Source organism: Scophthalmus maximus, chromosome 3, assembly GCF_022379125.1.
Source record: "Scophthalmus maximus strain ysfricsl-2021 chromosome 3, ASM2237912v1, whole genome shotgun sequence".
Taxonomy (NCBI): domain Eukaryota; kingdom Metazoa; phylum Chordata; class Actinopteri; order Pleuronectiformes; family Scophthalmidae; genus Scophthalmus; species Scophthalmus maximus.
In genome coordinates, this window is record NC_061517.1 from 10,251,865 (window position 1) to 10,271,934 (window position 20,070).

Genomic DNA, 20,070 nt, shown 5'->3' on the forward strand with positions numbered 1-20,070 from the left:
TCAGCTGTTTTGAATTAAATTTCAATTTTTTTTCAATCCTATAAAAAGTGCCACAAACTAATTCTACTCACCTCAGTGTAATTGGTGTGAAATCTTAAGACGGGTATCTCGAAGTCCGGTCACATTTATAGATAGAGCTTGTCGAAAAAACAAAAAAACAAATAAATAAGTTTTTTTCGCCGTCATAGTTGCATGGCCTTATGGGTGGCAAGTTCGGTCCACCACTTTGATGCAGACTGTAAATATCTTATCGAGTGAATTTCCATGAAATGTTGTACAAACATTAATGGTCCCCAGAGGATGAATCCCCCCTTACTTTTCCTCTAGCACCACCCTGACATTGGGATTTGTGGTTTGTAGTCGAATATAGTTAAGTGCATTTGCACTGTAATGAGGATATAAGATATTCATTATATTTTTGTCCAGACATTCATATCCCCCTCATTATCACATTGTTGTGATCCCACAGATCGAGCTCTAGTGCCGCCACCACGTCAAACTACAGTTGGTTTAAAGATTTGGTGTAATGCGAATTACATTCCAATCAGCCTATTGTTTTTTGTGCTTCTCGATTGGTGTTTATTCTTCTAACACACGAGACTAAGATGAAGAACATAAGAAACAAGACGGCATTAATCTCAAAGCACGACTGTGCCAAAGAACAGCCTCACGCACGTCTGTAGACTGTTGATCTTGTTTGTAATCGCATGAAACAGCCAGGCCTAGTATCTACCTTATGACCCAGGCAGCATAAAGAATAAATGAATGTTCATCATAAGTACTTTTAAGTAACTTTTTGTTGTGGTTGTTGTTGTTGTTTTTTCTCCTTCCAGGACAGTAACCTGCTGACATTCAACATCTCGGCCCATCACTCCTGGTGGAGCGAACACGGGCCGGGCTGTGTGCGGAGAGAGATGCCGCAGGCTCCGGGGATCCGCACCACCGAGAGCCACTCCTACATCACCGTCATGGGCTGCCTCATGGACTACCAGTACATCGAGGTGGTGCACAGCGGCACACAGATTCTTGTTGCTGTGAGTACAAGTTAGCAATGCACATGTGACTCCGACTCTGATATGTCCCCGATGCCGATGCATGCGTGTGTGAACGTGCCGGGAACTCGTCGTCATTACCTGCTCAGCACCGGCAGCAGCCGCTCGCACCGTGGGACTCACGAATGTGAAAGGTGAACATGGTCGAAAGGAAGGTGATGTTTTTGTTTCCCTTCAATCACATCCTAAGTATACTTCCACAGTGCTCTGTTATTTTGTCTATGGCAGCCGATCCCTTCCTCTGCCCCGGTCGCTGAATGAAAAATTGATCCGTTGTTTTGTCTGGCTGAGGCTCAGACCTGCCAGCTACTAACAGGTTACTCAAACACTGGAGGGACTGTTATTGTCCTCTTTATACAGCTCAGGATGAATACACCAGAAACTCGCATCCTGCCAGCGTTCACATTTACACACACTCCCGTTTGACTGAATTACCTTACATTGGACGGGGGCCACGACACTCGCCGTTGCCAGCACAGCGGGCGCTTGGCTTCAGACGTGCACATTGCACACTTTCACTCAGAGTAACATCCACTTACCCGCACTTTGACTCCATTGTGCACAAAGACGCGCTCGCACCCACTCTCATTATCACTTTAATACACGTGGGGTGGATTTAATGGTCGCAGTGGGTCACCCAAGAGGAAGAGAGAGCTAAAGCAAGGCCGCATCATCTTCCTTGAATTTCAGTCGGGGTTTCATATTCCTGCTGGTTTTTATTCGTACCATTTAATCTGGGACTCTTTGCACCTGGACACGCGCTGTGAGTGCAGTTAGATAACATGGCACATTAGAAAACTGGCAGAGGGACCCAGCATTGAGAAGCACCGGATCGTACCATTAATCCCATCACCCCCGTGGAGAAAGGTGATAAAATGGGCGACCTCACTTTACAGCCCCAACTCTCACTGAACCTTAGCCCCTTGCATTATAGTCGGTGAATTGGTTTATTCCTAGCCTCACTTGGATTTTTACTCCTCGATAAGAAATGGTGTAACACCCTTACGCCTGCATTATGACATGCTATTGTCCAGCCAGGTATTTAATGGGATCTCTGTGGGAACATTTCCCCAGAGGAGAAGGAAACATTGTCCTTAAATCACAGTGTCACAAATGGCGTCACTTTCCTTGTTCCTTCCTCTCGGGCTAAAAACAGAGCACTCCTTCAGAGAAATGGACTCCTCTCCTGTTTTGGTTTCCCTTTTTTCCCCTCTATGGTGGAGGAGAGAGCCGGACAGAAAGATGAGAGCCGAAGGGATGAACGAAAAGGAAAAGGAAGAAAGTGGGGTGTCCCTTTGTCTCGGTGAGAGGGGTTTCAAGGTCGCAGCGAGAAGCCATTAAATATTTATTTTGGGCTCCAAGCAGCATGTTTCATTAGGATGAAAAATGTGGATCCACTGGCCCGTCATGGAGGCATCACTGTCATTTATCTACTCATGAAGCCGTTCAGAAGTGAAGCTTTAGATTTGGCAAAGTGGGAATAAAAAACTGGGAAGACGTATTATTTATGTATCGCTGAGGGGAATATTTTGCTCCCTGTCTGCCATTGTACAGTATTCTTTGTTGCATTCACTGAAAACCCAACTTGCCCATCCGTCCTACAGTACATTGCAAATGAACTGCTTTGGCGTCATGATAATTAATGATTCCCCTGTCAATATAATCAGCAGAAAAATCCACAGTTTCATGCTTTTCTTCCTCGCTCTATCCTCCCTGTAGCCCCTCTGTCTTCTTTTGCTCCCGTGCACCGCCGCCTTCACTGTTATAAATAAAACATCTGAGTCTGAGAAAACATCTCCGGTGCGATGGAGGGGTAAGTTGGGTGGAGGGGTACAAGAGAGAAGATGATAAATGGTGCAAGATGTGAGATTCAGTTTACATCCAGATATAACTTTTACATGTTAAAGGGAGTAGTCAGAGATGTCAAAGTGTTGTCAGAGCTGCTGAGCTTCTCATAAAACAGCCAAAGACACACACGCACACACACGCACATGCACACTGTTTAGTGTAGGTTATTGCTGCCACGGGCAATTTCTTCTGTTGCCTCTCCGTTCCCTGCATTGGGAGGCTTGTGCGAAAGTGGATAATGGGAGGAACGGCAGCCTGCGTCATTCTCTCGTTCCATTGCTCATTTCCTTTTTTCCCCATCAATGTTTTCCCCTTCATCACAATCTCTCCGCTCTGTCTGTCTTCCTGTCTCCTTTTCCCGGCCCAGATCTCACACTGTTTGACCTTCACGGCGATCAAATTCCAACCAACTTAAATGACAAAAAACAAATTGACAATGCATCGGTCTCTCTCTCTCTCTCTCTCTCTCTCTTCAATTCTTCTCAATTCGTCTCTCATCTTTTCTCCAGAGCTCAGGGGCTCTGTCATGTCATGTCTACTGCCTGCGTAGGAGTGCAGCTTGTGTTGTGCCAGGGGGCCAGGGTTAGGGTGGGGGATGAATGACGGCCCCTATAGTTGAGTAGAGGGCTTCCCTCAGCGGGCCTGGCCGGGGCAAGCCCCTGTGATTACAGCTCGGGGCGGTGTCTGCCTACAATTTAAGGCCAGTTGTGTGTCTTGTTGGCTGTACAGGTTCACTAAGTTCGGCAGCATGAAACCAGCGTGGTCACCCCACCCACCCCCTCGCTCATGCAGCAGGTCATGGGTGCTCCCTCTGATACGTCTGTGTATTCAAACTCTCATTTTGAACAGCCACCACTGTGGGGGATATGTTTCTATTTTTATTTCCTATGCTGCCTGGAGAGCCGAGGGATGTTTGATGTCCTTATTTTAGAAAAGTCCGGTAACCTGTCCTCGGTCAATAAGTGGCCATGAATTGTCTTGTTTAACAATAGCGTAAAGTACATCTGCGATATGTCAGGGCTGACACTGCATTGTGCCTGCGCTGTAAGTTTTACAGCATCTGCTTCAGGAAGATTATAAAGATCCCAGGATTAAAAGAACTATGATGCAGTATAGCGAGCAGTTATTAGGTCGGCTGCGTGCGGCCGCTGCAGCGGGGCGGAAAAGAGAAAGACCTCATGACCAGGGGAGGGAAGTCTTCTCCAGCACTATTGTGTCGGGCTACTCGCAGAACATCATGACAAAGTGACCGCCTGCCATTGTTCTTCAAAGGCTGTCTCTGCCAAGAGCTTTGATTGTTAATGTGTTGCAGGGGAAAGGATTTTCCCCGGATTCATTTTCACTCTAATATTTGGTCTTCTTAAACTTCTGAGGGGAGGTGAAAAAAAAAAAAAAAAGGGCGGGAACTGTAGAGAACTGTGTAAACCAGCAGCATTAAAAGGGCCTAACCTCTCGCGACATGCTTGCTTAGGGCTTTGCTTGTAGAGTGTGACAGGTTTTGTTTAAGTGCCTGTTTGGCCTTCAGTCCATTTGTTTCATGGTCCGGAAAGCTTGATTATTCTCCATCTTCACCTCATGTTTAATCTTCTCTTTGGGGCTGCATGTGAGGAAGAAGCTTCCTTTATTTCTGGATGAACAGTCGGTCATTGGTGTGTGTGTGTGTGTGTGTTTGTGTGTGCGTGTGTGTGTGTGTGCGTGCGTGCCTGCGTTCGTGTGTGTGTGTGTGTTGGGAGAGGGCTGGTAGAAGAGAACAGGTGGATGGGGTCTCATCAGTCCCTATCTCATCATGTTTTGTCATTAAACATGCAGCTGGCCACACACACACACAAACACACAACAACTAATTTTCTGCAGAGACGCCTCGTGCCTTACTGTCAGGCAGAGAGTCCAGCGTAATTAACCCACGAGCCTGCACTGGCTCTCTCTCTCTCTCTCCCTCCCTCTCGTCCCATGTGGTATATTTTACCTACGAATTCCTGTCATTATGGTACACTCTGAGTTTTCTCCTGACACTGAGCCACGATCGATAGTGTGTTAATTAGCTTGTAGATCGACTCAGATATCCATCACTGCACAGGCACTTGCACGTGCGTGTGCAGTCGCACGGGCCCGTCGGCTGTGGACGAGAGGCAAGTGTTGTGTGAAAAACAGAAAAACACACTCTCATTGTCATAATTGATTCATCTGTCGGTTATTTTTTGGACTCAGCTAATTAGTCCCCATTAAAATTCAGAAAATATAGCGGGAAGACCATATTTGGGGAAGATGATTTCTTCAAACTGCTTATTATTTTCCAACCAGTAGTCCAAAGTCTAAAATTGAGAAACCCAGCATGTGCGATGCTGTAACCAAGGGGAATAGCTCGATTAATACATGATCAAGTATAATAGGAAATATCAATATAAAATATATAATGAATGTGATACATTTCTGACTGTTACATAAAGCTGACTGTTGCCCAGCTGATTTATTGTCGTCCTGATTCATTATTACTGACTGGAATAAAATGATGTACTCGTGAACTAGAGCCATGCGCGGTGGGCTGATGTTTATGAGAGTATATGCTGTCAAAGGTGATTATATGTCTTTGTGAACGGGCACATTCACTTTACCTGACCTTCATTAGCCTATGCAAATACCTAGCCTCCCTTCCATAGCTCAGCAGCTGGCCGTCTTCTCACGCACACACGAACGCCCAAGCCTTCAACTCCTTTTCGCCCTCATTTTCTGGGAGAAGAAACAGATAATGCCCAACTATCACAAAAAATACCAAATACCTCCTCTGCAACACAGTAAATAGTAAATTAAGGCCCACTGGAGGAGAGCTTTGCTTTTGATGCTTTATCCACAAATCCGTGGCTGATTTTCTTTCTTATTCTTTTTTGGCCCGGAGGAGGGGAGAGAGGAGGGCGCCACCTGGAGAGACACAAGGAAACAAGGACAGATAGGCAGTTTTCAGACATGAACTCTGGAAAATGTATAGAAAAATTGGGTGAACACTTCCCGGAGTTCGCCTTTCTCCATAAGAAGAACTCAGCAGGAGATTCATTCCCACGAGTCCCATGTGTTTGCGACAGCAGGGACATTTCCGGAATACTTAGGCGAGGAGTGGCGCCTGGGTAGAGCATGCAGGAGGCAAGACATGGGGTTTGTAAATGATTTGGTTGTAAACGGCCGAGTCTCTTGTCGTCCCTGCAAACTGTCGGCCCTTATTGCGAGAAAGCTCCAGGATCTCGTTGTCTTTCCAAGTTGCCATCTTCGTCTGCATCCTCTACGTGTATGTTTTTCACCCTGCTGTATTCTCACCTGGGCTCACCCTGACATTTTAAGGGACATGTTAGCAGGAGGCTGTCAGGAAGCCTAGTTCTGGTCAATGCCTGGACTTCAGTGCATGTCTGAAAGCAGCAGCAGAGTGGTAGAGACTTGTGTTTAGAAAGTGGGTGTACAAAGTGCAAGGGTGGAAAAAAAATGATTGGCAGTTAAAAGACTTGACTTTAGTGTGACACATCCTCGCGGACCGACCGAGGTTGAGTCTCCGAGGACATGCAGGGGCTTTATGAGCTTAATTAATATGACATTAATTTCTAAAATGAGTCAGAGTCAGAGAAGACAGCTGAGGAGCGTGTGTGCGTGTGGGAGGCCATTAAATATGCAGGAAGATATAAGTGGAATTGTCACTTGTTATTGAGGACACTGACCTATATTACTTAAGGGCACAAGTGCCTCCGGCAAGAAAACACCAAGTGGTCACTGCTCTGATCTTGTTAGCTTCCTTTACATAACACTAAATGTACTGCAAAGAAAATGAGAGGACGACGGGATTTAACATCAGCCCTGTGGAGGGAGGGACGCTCTTCACATCAAAGCCAGACGGGCGGAGATATTATTCTTGCAGTTCTTTCCTGAACCAGTGTCCAGACCTTAAAGTTCTTATCAGCGGCGGTGTGAGAGCTGGCAGTAATTTCCCATTACTAAGCAGTGACACTCCCACAAGGCTGATTAAAGGTATTCAGTCTCAGGACATTTCGAGCTGGGCCTGATTTGTCTGTTCACAACTGCTTTTTTGAAGTGAGCACCGGAGCTAAAATTAACCTCCGGTGGGTTTTTTTTGATAGCGCAGCTCAAAACTAGCTTTATCTTGTTTCCGCCGTCATCATCCGTTCCTCTGTGTGATGTACCACACGACGTTTCTCTGAGACTAAATTCGGCTGATACACTCTGTCCTCCGCCTCCACTCTCTGTTACTTTCTCACGTGTGCGTTTGTAGACACAGACAGGTGACGAATGCCTCCACGCGCGGCGTGAAGGGTCACTGAAAGGTTCGATGAGTAGGAACACGATGGGAATCATATGCTCCTGCTATTATATGAATAACTATCAGAGACTGTGGACCATTGTGTCACCGAGGGTTCAGATCAGAATCAGGCAATTGTGACAAGTTTCTCTCATCAAAACCAACAAATTCTCTGGAGCCACTCACGAGCATATTAGAGTCTTCCATTTCACAAGCGGCAGTCATTTGTGAAACCTGATGCTTCCACCATTTACAGTCTGTGTCAATCTTTTTAAATTCAGACCTGGCATTCGTTCCGAGTGATCAGATCACTAGTGGACGAGGCCAAAGTACAGGTGTGAATGCGACAAAAGCTGTTTTCAGAACTCCGGCAAACATCCGGAAAATTGGGTCCAGAAATCTTTGCAGAGGGTTTCCGTTCACATATGACAAACACATCGGGAGATCGTCTGAGTCAGATGCGTTTCACAACAGCAGGAACATCAGGCGAGGGGTGGCACCACGGTGGAGCGTCCTGGGCCATATTAAAGATGGCCTATACTCAGATGACGTTCTGTGGCTCGCAACTGTTTCATTGTGAACCAAAAATATTTTTACATTTCTCAGTGTTTCCTATACATCGATTTATGTACGGCCACCACCACATAACAACATTGACACCGACACAGGCTCTTAATTTACTCATTTTTCAAATGAGTAAATTATCGAGCATCTGCATTCAGACGCTCAGCCTCCCCTCGCTCCATTGCTCTCACACTCACGCACACAGGGACACACACATCGACAACAGATCTGTCCGTCATAGTCAGACAACAACAACACATTTGGTCTTAGCAAACAGCAATGATCTAATTATGTGTTTATTTGCATATACAGCGGGGAAGTGAGATCCGATACGAGTGGTCACTTGAGAGCCGTGTGCATGTGGAGACGCATTCAAATGCCCTGTGTTTGTTGCTTAAAAAAACTGTATTATTTTTCTTGTCAAAGCCTTATGCATAGCTACATCCCCATGGTTGTCTAACTTAAATGAATAAGGAGATGAGTTTTTTCCACACAGTGTTATTGTCAGCCCACCGCAACCACCACCACCATCATCAAAACACAGAATGAGGGGAATATATTTTGGAGGAATTGTGTTCTGAGAGCTGTTCTGGCAGCCGGTGACGTTCCATGGCCTTACTCATACACTTTCATTTTTCACCCATCTGTATACGTGGCACGCTGCTTTTTTTCCCCGGAGCTACGAACCTCCTCTGCTGTGACATGTTGGCTGCACAATGTTGTGACTCTGTCCCGGACCACAACAGCAGCAACCAGAGCCCCTTATGCAAATGGCACAAATGAGCACTCACGCATAGATATTAACTTGTACGAGCACACACTTGGTGCACGCTCCTACGGGTGAAGCGCACATGGACATGCGCGCGCGCACACGCAGACACAATACAATTGAAAAACAGGGTGTGCCCCCCCTGCTGTTAACACCATCTTGTGTTTGACACTGGCTTTATACATATGCTAATTCACCTCCATTTCACTGCTGCGGTAATGGATGGGGTGAGACCAGCAATTAGATACTCGAGCGAGAGGACCAGGTGAGGGAGAAGCGGAGGGAAGAGTTGCGTATCTTATCAAGCCCACGCAGAGACAGACCCATTCCCTCTCCTGCTAGACCCCATACCTGCGTTTTCATTCATAAATAAAACATTTAATCTACATCTGGATGAACTTCAGTGAAGGCCCAATTTATTATACACGTGAAAGATGGAATACAGTTGTGCGAACGGTTCCTCTTATAATTACATAGGCCACAGCCCAGTTATAGGTTGAATCAATGTTATGTTAAATGGCCAGTCATTCCCCCCTCCCCTTGGGTTCTGTGTTTGTGTACCCAGTGTGTGAGGAGGGCAGCGTGCCCGACGCGGTTTTAATTGGCATGGCCGAGTGCCAAGTGATGGATGGATGGCTCGGTGGCGAGAGACCATCTCTGTCTGTCTCTGAGTCGATGACAGCCATCTGCCAGTTCCACGGGCCGTTCTCAGTGCTGTGTGTGCTCACTCTGTTGCTCTCTGGCACGTCGGTGGGTACGAGCAGCTACTGTATGTACACTGCAGAAAACCTGTCAACTTCTTAAGCTTTGCCAAAACAGACGTTACAGTCGAACTCAGCAGGGCTGTGAATGCAACACTGACATAGTTTCATATTCTTTAATTGTTGTGTTGAAATGATTGATAAACATTATATTAGCTGTTATTTTTGAGTTTGAGCCACCTGATGTATAATTTTGAAAACGCTGCCGCCTCCATTTCAGTTTGAAAACTCCAGGGTTGCATTCCAGTCTGGACGGGCAGAAGCTGAGGCTACATCCATACTACATCCATTTATGGTTTTAAAATGGCGTTTTTAAAAACTGTAACAATCTCCTTCCAGACTAATAGCTCTGTATCAGAATCAATCCCTGTCCACACTAATACACACGGAACCGTATGTCACATGACCATTCATGTACACTGAACGGCTGTAAACAGGAAGCAGATTTTCTGCTCTGCAGTTGGTTATTTAGTGATTTAGAAAATACTCTGTTTGAATCATGTATGGCCTGACACTAATAAGGCAGTGACTTAATTAAAACATTAAAGTTGCAGGCCAGAAAACCAAAACAGTTATAGTGAGGGTAAGTTCACAAATATATAACTATATATTGATATCCAGTATATTACTTGATATATTACTTGGCCGTTTATTTTATGATGGTTTCCGCTGCTGGATTGTTGTTTTCAGTGTTGCACCAGCCGTCCACTGGAGGCCCCCCTGAGAACACACAGCCACCATCTCTCATATTGAAACCGTCACCGCTCTTCTCCAGATGTTCTTTCTGTATTATTCTGTTTGTCCATCGAGGCAAACACTCTGTGGAGTCTAACCTCTGCTGTTTGCTTGTGTGTCCACAGCTCCTGGGCTTCGTGTACGCCTGCTACGTTGTGAGCGCTATCACTGAGGAGGAGGACAGCTGTGAGTCGCTCAACCACACCCTTACACACACACACACTCATTCTTGAAACTGAGCCTCTCACAAACATGGGATAGACTACACCTACAAGTTGAGGAGAACAGGGCTTCATCGTTCTCCCTCTCCTCCGATCCCATATCACCCCGGCCCACACGAGCTCTCCAGCTCCCGGTCCCTCGTCTCTCCCTCCTCTCTCCTCCCCCACACCAGCTGGAACCCCCTCGCTCCCTTTCTCCCCCCAGAACCAAAGCATCCTTGTGTTCCCTCTCCACACCTCCTTCAGCCCATTCTTTCCTTTCTCTTTCACGTGTGCTCTCGTCGCCTCATCTCTCCTCCTCCACGTTCTGTGTGGTCCTCACTGTTGCAAACCTGTTATTCGCCTACTTTAATGTACTCTGGGCGTTCACTTTTGTCACTTTCTTCTTTCCATGTGCCCCTTGTTTGTCACTCCAGCTGTCTGTTGCCTGGGTAGGGTGGCCTGCACCTCCCCCACTCTCTTGAGCACAGACACACCTTCCCTCCTCACATCTGTCTCGCTCAACTTCTCAAACGTACACGTTATGTTTTTGAAGTGACTCTTCACTCCGTTACCTTGGCACCTGTCAGAGTGTGTTTTATGCTTTTCTATGTGAAGACTTCACCATGGAGTAAGATGAGCTCGAGAGTTAACCTTGACAGGCGTTAAAAAAAGAGCAGAGAGCACGAAAAGGGTTTGGGGGAAAGATGGTTACCATGACGAGTCATCTGAGAAGAAGGAGAAACCAGAAATGGACACGCGCGATAAATCAACCCAGCTGCTGTGACCTAGTAGGCAGCAGGTCAGAGGTCCTGCGAGAGGTTAGCCAATAGGAGAATAGGAAATATTTGATCTAAGGGTCAGTGGGAGTCATAAATATCTGATTAGCACTGCAGGACACATAGCTATCTACAGTATATGCATGAGAATCCGCCTGTACAGATATATTTAGCCAATTCTTTGAAACCATATGCAGAAAGGCGAAGATGGCAGAATGAACAAGCTCTCTCTGTGAGGATTAACTAATGACTATACACTAATAGTTTTTTAGCCTGATTTTCCACTCGACAACATATTTTGGAACTCGCAGGCAAAAAGCCCCAGATCGGACCAGTCGCCCATATGTGAACTCTTTGAAGACACAATTCCAGAGGCTATATTAAGACAAATCTGCAACAACTACAGCCAATCAGAGTGCTGCACGTGGTGAGATAACAAAAAAGGTGTCATCTGTGAGCTGGATGACTCAGAAGAGCGGCAGAATCATTCACCTACATGCTCAATTGGGTAGCAATAGTATTTGTGTGTGTGGAGAGAATGTGAGTGTTTAAAAGAATCTGCGAATGCGTTCTGAGATTCTCGAAAGCGCAACTCAGCTGCAAGGGGAGTCGAGCGCAAGTGGAGGTCAGACAATGACATAGTGCTCCGGAATCTTTTACGTTTGTTTTTGGAGAACCAGACATACAAGTTGGAGGTTTCTCCTGGTGAAAAATCGTATTTTGTGTTTGACTTCAAGAATCAAAATAACAATAACAATCAAAAGATGGCAAGTCGTTGTCAGAGATCCGATGACTTTGAAAGTCGTTTAGTCTGAACTTGGCACAAGGAGCTCCTCGGGTGCATCTTTATACATATGTGATTGTTAGAATGCTTATTATGAAGGAGTGGGAGCTTGGCTGTAATCATTTCTGTCCATGTTTGTAGACACCGAAACTTCTTAAAACAGCATAATGAACGGAGCGCTACATGCACTAAAGGCATCTTTGACAACAGAGCCTTGTAATTTGGGAGAAGTCGGATGTGGTTTCAGTGTGTGTGTGTGTGTGTGTGTGTGTGTGTGTGTGTGTGTGTGTGTGTGTGTGTGTGTGTGTGTGTGTGTGTGTGTGTGTGTGTGTGTGTGTGTGTGTGTGTGTGTGTGTGTGTGTGTGTGTGTGTGTGTGTGTGTGTGTGTTCCTGCACAAGAGTCCGAGCAGTTCTTTGGTGGTCACATACCAGAGATTCACTGGCTGTGAGTGGTTAGCATCACCATCCAAAGGATTTCCCCCTCCCAGCTCTGGGCAGTACCACTTAATCACCAGTCACCCCGAAGTAATCCCTGGAGGGTAAATACCATTTCATCAGGAGTGAGTGAACTTTAAAAAAAAAAAAGACTCTCTCCTTCAATTACTTTTTCATTTGGATTTTTTGTGACCTTTGAACTCCAAGTGTGGACAGTTGGCACATAATGTGTTTGTAAAAAAAATAAATCATAGCAGACGTTCATCCTCACTCAAAAACAGATTTAAAAAATTGCAAACGAGCAATAAGGAAAGGTTGCTCGGGGTGAAAACAGAACATGATGTGACTTTTATAGGCTTTAATTATCCGGTATAGTTCTTCTCTGATCCTGGCTGTGCTGGAGTAAACCACTGCTACGTCACTTCAAACTCCTAGTTCTTTGTTAACTCTATCATCCCTTAGCCTGCACACACACACACATATGTGTTCATAGAGACATGCACATTTTCTCATCATCACAAAAAGCAGTCAAGGCACTTTGCCGCTCTCATTTTCTCCTCTCATTTGATCTTTAGATTAAAGCAAGTTTCGGCATCGAGCCTCCTGGCTGCATTAGCATGTCTCCTCCTACCCAGAACGTTTCCCTCACTTCTCCCTGCTACGCTTTATGGTTTCTTTCACAGGTGAATGGAATAATCATGTATCAGAATCCAATTTTTGCGTGTTTAAGAAGTCTTTGCTCTCATCCTCTCTCATCCTTTCTCTTCCTCTGTCTCCGGTTTCCGGGCTGTAATGAGGTGTGCTTGTTGTAAGAAGTTAGAGGTCTCTGGTCACTCGTTGCATCAGTGTCATTAAGTGCCTTGCTGGTCAATAACTTCATAGTAGATTGCACCTCACAGAGAGAAGAAAGGTAGGGCGAATCCTCGGGAGGGACGGAGAGAGTGGGAACAGGAAGGGAAAGACTGAAAGAGGAGTGTGTGAGGAGAGCAGAGGAAGGTGTTTGTCAGGAGCAAGCCAGGAAGGTAAAAATGAGATGGGATAATAATATGGGGGAACAAACAACACGAGACAAGATGAGCTTTTCACGTCTAAGAAGATGAGACAGGAATATCTCTCACGACGAGCACTCCTTCACTCTCCAGGGAAAGGGGTGAGTTAAATTTAAAGTGCTCAAGCTTGCATAAAGAACAGCCGAATAAAACAAACACACACACACACACACACACACACACACACACACACACACACACACACACACACAGAGTAATAAAGTCTGAAAGTCGTGTCAGAACCTGACCTCATAGTGTATGATGCTTGTGATTCTGCCCAGTGTGTCTGTGGCAGAATCACAAGTGCGTGCGTGCGTGCGTGCGTGCGTGCGTGCGTGCGTGCGTGCGTGCGTGTGTGAGAGGCAGAAGAGAGACGGTGGCTGAGAGAAAGCCATGACCTCCTCTCTCACTTTATATCTACAGTGGGGTCCAAACGTCTTTCCCATTCAAGTGGATGGGAATGTGGTCTCAGACCCCTCTGTATATGCTCCACGAACGTGTGTTTTTGTGTGTGTTTAGCCGACTGTGTGCTTGTGTATGTTCATTTGTTACGCAGAGTTATCGGTGTCGAGCAGACACACCGGCAGAGCGAGTGGTGGGTAAAATCCTCTTTGTAAAGTAGGTCACGGAGTTAGCCGCCGAGCGCTGGGATAAGCTCGCTTTAGCATGTCTGCTAATTATGCTGCCGCCCTGTGTGCTGAGTCACATCCCCAGAAAATCCTCCACAGCAGACAGAGCAACTGGAGGGATGGATTAAATGTGTGAGTGAAAAGGTCGAAAAAAGCCAAAAAGCCTCAACCTGTTTTTATGTTATCACCTCAGCGTTATTGAAAATGAAATAGGGCAAAGATTGTGAATAGACGTTTGTCGCCGGAGATTTTTTTATTATGTCACAGGAGGAAAAGCACACACCAAGTGATCCCCTTTCGCCTTTCAATCTGTGCCAATTCACAGGTACCATTGATTGTTTATAATCACTTCCTTGTCGGTTTCACTTCCTCGTCAGTGAAACCGACGAGGAAGTGCCTTGGTCCTGTCTTCTCTCGAATGACCAGCAGAGGGCGACTCTACTGGTTGCAAAAAGAAGTCTGTTTCTGATAGAAGTCTATGAAATAATGAACCGATTTCTCACTTGATTTCTAACGTCAGTAAACATTTCCCTGAGGAGTTTATGGTCTTGATTGCTAGTTTCAAATGCTAAAACGGCAGCCCGCAAACTAATGGGTGACGTCACGGTGGGTTGCCACTTGACAGGTACATGTTGCCATGTCTCCATCACAGCTAATCACAGCTCAGAGCCCTCTGACCACTGCAGAGTCCTTTGACTTATAGGAATGAACGCTGATTATATCTTTTCCCACTGAAGACAAAAGCCAGATGTGAGTGGGTGTTAGTGGGGGCTCAAGTCCACGCCTGGAACCTTTCTCTTTTCTTTTCATGGATGATTAACTTTAATCGCACTGTCTATCAAACATACCTGAAGTTTTCATATGCAAAATAACTAAGCGTAAAACCGCTAAAGCAGTCTTTAAAGTAAATGAGTGGCCTTTGTAATGGTGTGTGTGAGGACAGAGGGTCAGTATTGCAGAATGGAGCTCCATTAAATACTGTCTGTCTGTCTGTCTGTCTGTCTGTCTGTCTGTCTGTCTGTCTGTCTGTCTGTCTGTCTGTCTGTCTGTGTGCGTGCGTGCGTGCGTGCGTGCTAGAGTTCTCTCTATCTCTTGCCCTGTCCCTCCTTGATTTTCTCAGTCTTACTGATACTCCACTCTTCTAGTCTCTCTCACACACACACGCACGCACCTATGCACACACACGCACGCACGCACACACACACACACACAGAGGAAGTTGCGCCAGTATACTGTAGATTGACTGTCAGTGTTGTCTCTCCTGGTTCAGTACATGTCCTGTGATTTCAAGCAGTTTCCCCTTAAACTGAAACATAATCGTCTCACATTATGCCCATGCTTGTTTAGGGGCACCACGTAGATTCCTCAAGTGTTGACCTACATACCTTTCATTTCTTGCGTGTGTCCACACAAGTGAATATTAGCTAGATCCCTCTGCCTGGAAGAAAACCGAGCGGCTCTCTTTCACTATTGAATGCACCGACCAACAGTCCATATCAGTTTCCAAGGTCATGATCTCTCCTAGAGAGGACATTAATACTCTGTACTGTCTTCTCTGGTGTTTGCAGATCATTCTGTAAAATTCTAAGATCCACACTTGATTTCCAAACAAGCGTCTCACATTAATTTGTTCAGTGTTGTTTGCTACTCACAGGTGTAAGAGGCATCAGTCCTGAGCTTTAAGGTGGTGTTTATTCAGTATAACCCTGTTGGGAATGTAGCTCAAGATGCATGACAGGAATTTTCCACCTTTTGGACGTATGCTGTTTTAAATTGAATCCTTAAAGTTGACCTTTTTTTGTGGTGCCAGATGGAAAGTCAGGAGATCACAGAAGTCATCAGGATCGGGACATTGAATATCTCTGTCGAATTTCACAATCCATCCACCCAGTAGTTGTTGTTATATTTCCGTCTGAGCCGCCGCGTTGGATTGACAGACTGACAGAAGGGGCCGACTGATCCCCATCCCTTTAGCTGCCAGATTGTCTAAAAATGTCAACCATCATTATCATCTAACTGTATTCTTCAGCACAGTTTATCACGGCAGGAGATGGATCTCCACCTGCTCATAATGAGAAAATCACTGGTACAGAAAAGAAGCAGAGGTGTGTGTGTGTGTGTGTGTGTGTGTGTGTGTGTGTGTGTGTGTGTGTGTGTGTGTGTGTGTGTGTGTGTGTGTGTGTGTGTGTGTGTGTGTGTGTGTGTGTGTGTGTGTGTGTGTGTGTGTGTGTGTGTGTGTGTGTGTGTGTGTGTGTGTGTGTGGCGGGGGGGTTGAAATTGAGAATCATAGGAAACCAGGGCAGGGTCAGAGTAAAGGGACAGACCCCCCCCAACACAGCACCCTGTGGCTCTCTGCGCTCATCCTGTCCACCTATCAGTATTCAGCAGACCACCCCTGCCTCCTCTTATCTGGATGGAACTGATTTGGCCTCAGAGTCGTTTCCATTGCCTGGCTTGTGTTTTTTTTCTTTTTTCCTCCCTACAAAAAAGTAACCTATCTGCCCTTTTTCTGAACTAGGATCCTATGTTTGGTTGGTGTCCTGTTTCTACTGAATCAGGTTCAATCTGAGTTTTCCTTTTCCATCCTCTCGTGATGTTTACAGAAGCCTCACAGCCCTCTGGACATGCTGGCCTCTTTCACGAGCTTCAACCTAATCTTTCTGTGCCCTCCCCACGGTCAGGCAGAACGACAAGCATGACTCTCCCCGTCCTCCCCTGTTTCCTCCCTCACTCCCCCAAAGAGCCGCAAGCACTTTCCTTCATCTTCATCTCTCGGCATCTGTGAAAAATGCGCAACACTTTGGTACCCGCATGTCCCTGGCTTTCTCGGATGGCACAACACTCATTCGCTCATCTGCCCCTCGCAGATAGTCTGAACTTTTAAAAGCGGAAAAAAAAAAATAAACAGAAAAGGTTGAGCACTTGGTCGGTGGCTGAAGGTCACCTCTGTTCCTGAGCGATAAAAAGGCTGAGGCTATTTTGACAGCTGGCCAGCTTTCACCTGTTCCCAAGCTTTCCCCGAGGCTCAAGCCAGATGCACAGATGGAAAAAAAGTTGAAGCAGAGATTTTTTTATTTTTTTAAGTTAAAACTTAAAAAAGAAAAAAAGACTTTAAGCATGTACTGCTCTTGGCAAGTTGCCTACACACATCATCCCTGTATTACTTCTGTTCCCACCGTTTCTCTTGTCTCCATTTCATTCTTCATGCTGATGTTTGTGTTGTTATTGTTTTTATGGTCATGTATGTAGTTCTTTTAAGTCAAGCGTCTTTTTGTCGGTTCTTGTTTGTCTTTTGATTTACTCCATAATTTATGTGTTTAATCCTTTGTTTTCAGTTGATTTTATTGGTGGATTTGACCCATTCCCACTCTACCATGTCAATGAGAAACCATCCCATCTACTCTTAAAGCCCATGTACCTGTAAGTATGACGTGTGCTGTCATCCCATTAAATGTGTATACACTCTGTCTGTTTTGTATTTGATTCAAGGAAATATACGTATTATCATTGCGTTTTGTGGTCTAATGGTACAATTTGGGATGTGCTAATTTATTGCCTGTTTGCAGTTGTTTTCCATGAAACTATTAATTTATCAAAATCCTCTTTTTTTTAATAAAATTGACAAAATAATCTCAACTCAAGGTCCACTTTTTCGCAGTCGTTCCTGAGCTTTTTATTATTTAATACAGCAGGTGAGAACACAACACTGAATAGAGGAGGTCGTGCAGACGGTTGCTCACTCAGTATCTGGAGATTTGAGTCATGTCTGGGGAGCAAAGCACACTGTGAAACATGCTACATCCTGTCAGAGGGCTTTGGGGAATATGAAAGCCTTTCATGGTACTGATGTGTGTGTGTGTGTGTGTGTGTGTGTGTGTGTGTGTGTGTGTGTGTGTGTGTGTGTGTGTGTGTGTGTGTGTGTGTGTGTGTGTGTGTGTGTGTGTGTGTGTGTGTGTGTGTGTGTGTGTGTGTGTGTGTGTGTGTGTGTGTGTGTGTGTGTTCTAAAGCAGCCCATGAAGAAGAACATACACAATTCTCCCTCAAATTTGATCGATTAAGTTGTGCAGAGAATGTAGTGACAAAAAGCCTTGGAGGTCATGTAATGAGACTCAGCCAACATGAAATTAATGTTTTATTAGCTTCTTGACAGTTTAATCAGCTGCGTCTCTAATGGGAGGGAGGATGATTTTGTCTCCTCCATCTATGCTATTGTGTCATTGTGTGTGCGCGTGCGTGTGTGTCCATTAGTCACTAACCTATTGCTCTTCCTTCCCATGTCTCTCCCCTCTCCAGGTCTACGTAAATAGGAAAGCGTCCAGCAGGGAGGTGACACGGCCGATTCCCACAGAGACGAAATGGCTGTTTTGACACAAACGTCCCAGTGCACTGGGGCAAGCCAGACATTCCTCCTCCCCTTCTTGATGTCAGTACTTTAAAACATGTCATTTACTGGTGTGCTGCCCGGAAAAGCCAACACTTCTCAGTTCGAGTCCATTGTTTTCCAGGGAGCGATGGCGGGTTCAGAGAACGGGGGAATTACACTGGAACAAAGCCTCATATTGTGTATTTAGGGAAGTATCAATCATATTCTTTGTGTTGAGTTCTCTGCTAAGGTCCCAGTGCTATGGCCTGCCCATAACGGCCCAATACTCCCCAAGAACATGACTGCATAGACCATGTACAGCATATAAACACTTGGTGTATGTAATCAGGGACTGCCCAGCATTCCCAGTCTGTGGCACTGTGTCTTAGAGGACCCAGTGATTTAGCATGTCATTGCCGGTTTGGCTCAGATCTTGGCCGGAGGGCTGAATTACATTGGAGCCTGTGGAATGAGCTATTGTGTGCTGCCTGTTTACTTTAGGCCAGGATCTGTGTGCATAAATACACGAGCAAAGCAGGAAGAGGCAGGGGAGTGGATGGGGTAGAGGGAGGGGAGGGAACAAAAGCACCAAAACCTACGGCAGCATCTGTCAAAAATAGAAAATGTAAATAGTGAAAAGAGGGAGAGAGGGGGAGGGGGGGGGGGGGGGGGGGGGGGGCGTTGATTTGGATTGAAATTCTGACACGTGAAAGTAATGTCAAGAATGCAAAAGAGCATTAGCTTGTAAGAGGCGTTCAAACACAAGGAAGTGAGTCTTACTTTTATTTCTGGAGTCTTATTTTTGTGACTATTTTCACCAACAGCCTCGTCAGATGATGTGCCGAAATCCTTTTCTTCACGTCAGTTCGTCTCCTCTAACTACTGACGACACATAAGTGCACACACTCAAGCAAATGTTGCACAGCATATCTTTAAACTTCAACCGAACAATAGGAATTGTTACACTTTTCATACACAACAGTGTTATGTCGTATGGGCATAAGTAGCATGCGTGAGTGGGTCAGAGAGTTGTCTCCTGTCACTTCAACAGTTTAGATTCTCTGTGGTGATAGTCACAGTTGTGATTGTTTTATAGCATGTTTTTTTTTTTTACAGGGTTTGTATTGTAATAATGTGTATAACATATTGAGTGATGACAAAATAGCAAAACCGTAGTCTCCAGCAGGCTTTACAGTATATGAGCTCATGTCACTGGGACTGAAAGCTTCTGCTGAGAAGTTTCTTTTTCAGATTTCTTTCAATCTGATCCAGTAAACATCGTAACATGGTCATATCTCCTTAACTGATTGGTAGCACTTTTTTTTCCTTAACCTTTGATTTATCAGGACAAATGCCAGTTATAGTCGGAGCCTGTGTTGCCTCACTATTTGTGTGAATAACTACTTCCCTCTGGTGTTCAAAGTGTTTATGTGCAGGTTACAAGGCCTCTGCTATTTGCCTGCTTGTCCACAAATCTGTTGTTGCTTTACCATGAATTAATTTTTTGGGGGGGGTTTGCAGATAACAGCACATTTTAAAACAGTACTCTGAGTGAGTGTCTTGTCAAGAGGAGTGAGAAAGTTTACCTGTTTTCATCATTTAGGTTTAAGTCTTCCGTTTAGGCCGCAATGAATTTGAACCCACAATATATTCAGTATGTTATTGGTTTGATTGCAGTAAGAGTAACATGCATATTTTTTTTTTCTTTGGTCAAAAAAGGTTGCAAACAAATAAGTTGCTTATTGTTCATTTTGTTTTCAGTCCATTCAGTTTATTGTGAGCAGTCAAAAAAAAAGATTATATATTAT

General features: G+C 45.2%; 1 protein-coding gene across 2 annotated transcripts in view; it reads left to right on the forward strand.

Annotated features, from left to right (window-relative positions):
• Window positions 1-18,880, forward strand: part of nkain4 (sodium/potassium transporting ATPase interacting 4) — a 39,714-nt gene extending 20,834 nt beyond the window's left edge. Inside the window, exons 4-7 of one of the 2 annotated variants that reach the window (XM_035646208.2) lie at window positions 834-1,034; window positions 10,149-10,209; window positions 17,235-17,319; window positions 18,193-18,873. In XM_035646208.2, coding sequence (XP_035502101.1) covers window positions 834-1,034; window positions 10,149-10,209; window positions 17,235-17,319; window positions 18,193-18,202 — 357 coding nt within the window. In that variant the 3' untranslated portion in view covers window positions 18,203-18,873. Of the gene's footprint in view, window positions 1-833; window positions 1,035-10,148; window positions 10,210-17,234; window positions 17,320-18,192 lie in introns of both variants that reach the window. The other variant, XM_035646209.2, reaches the window with a different exon arrangement.
• The last annotated feature ends 1,190 nt before the right edge of the window (window positions 18,881-20,070 follow it).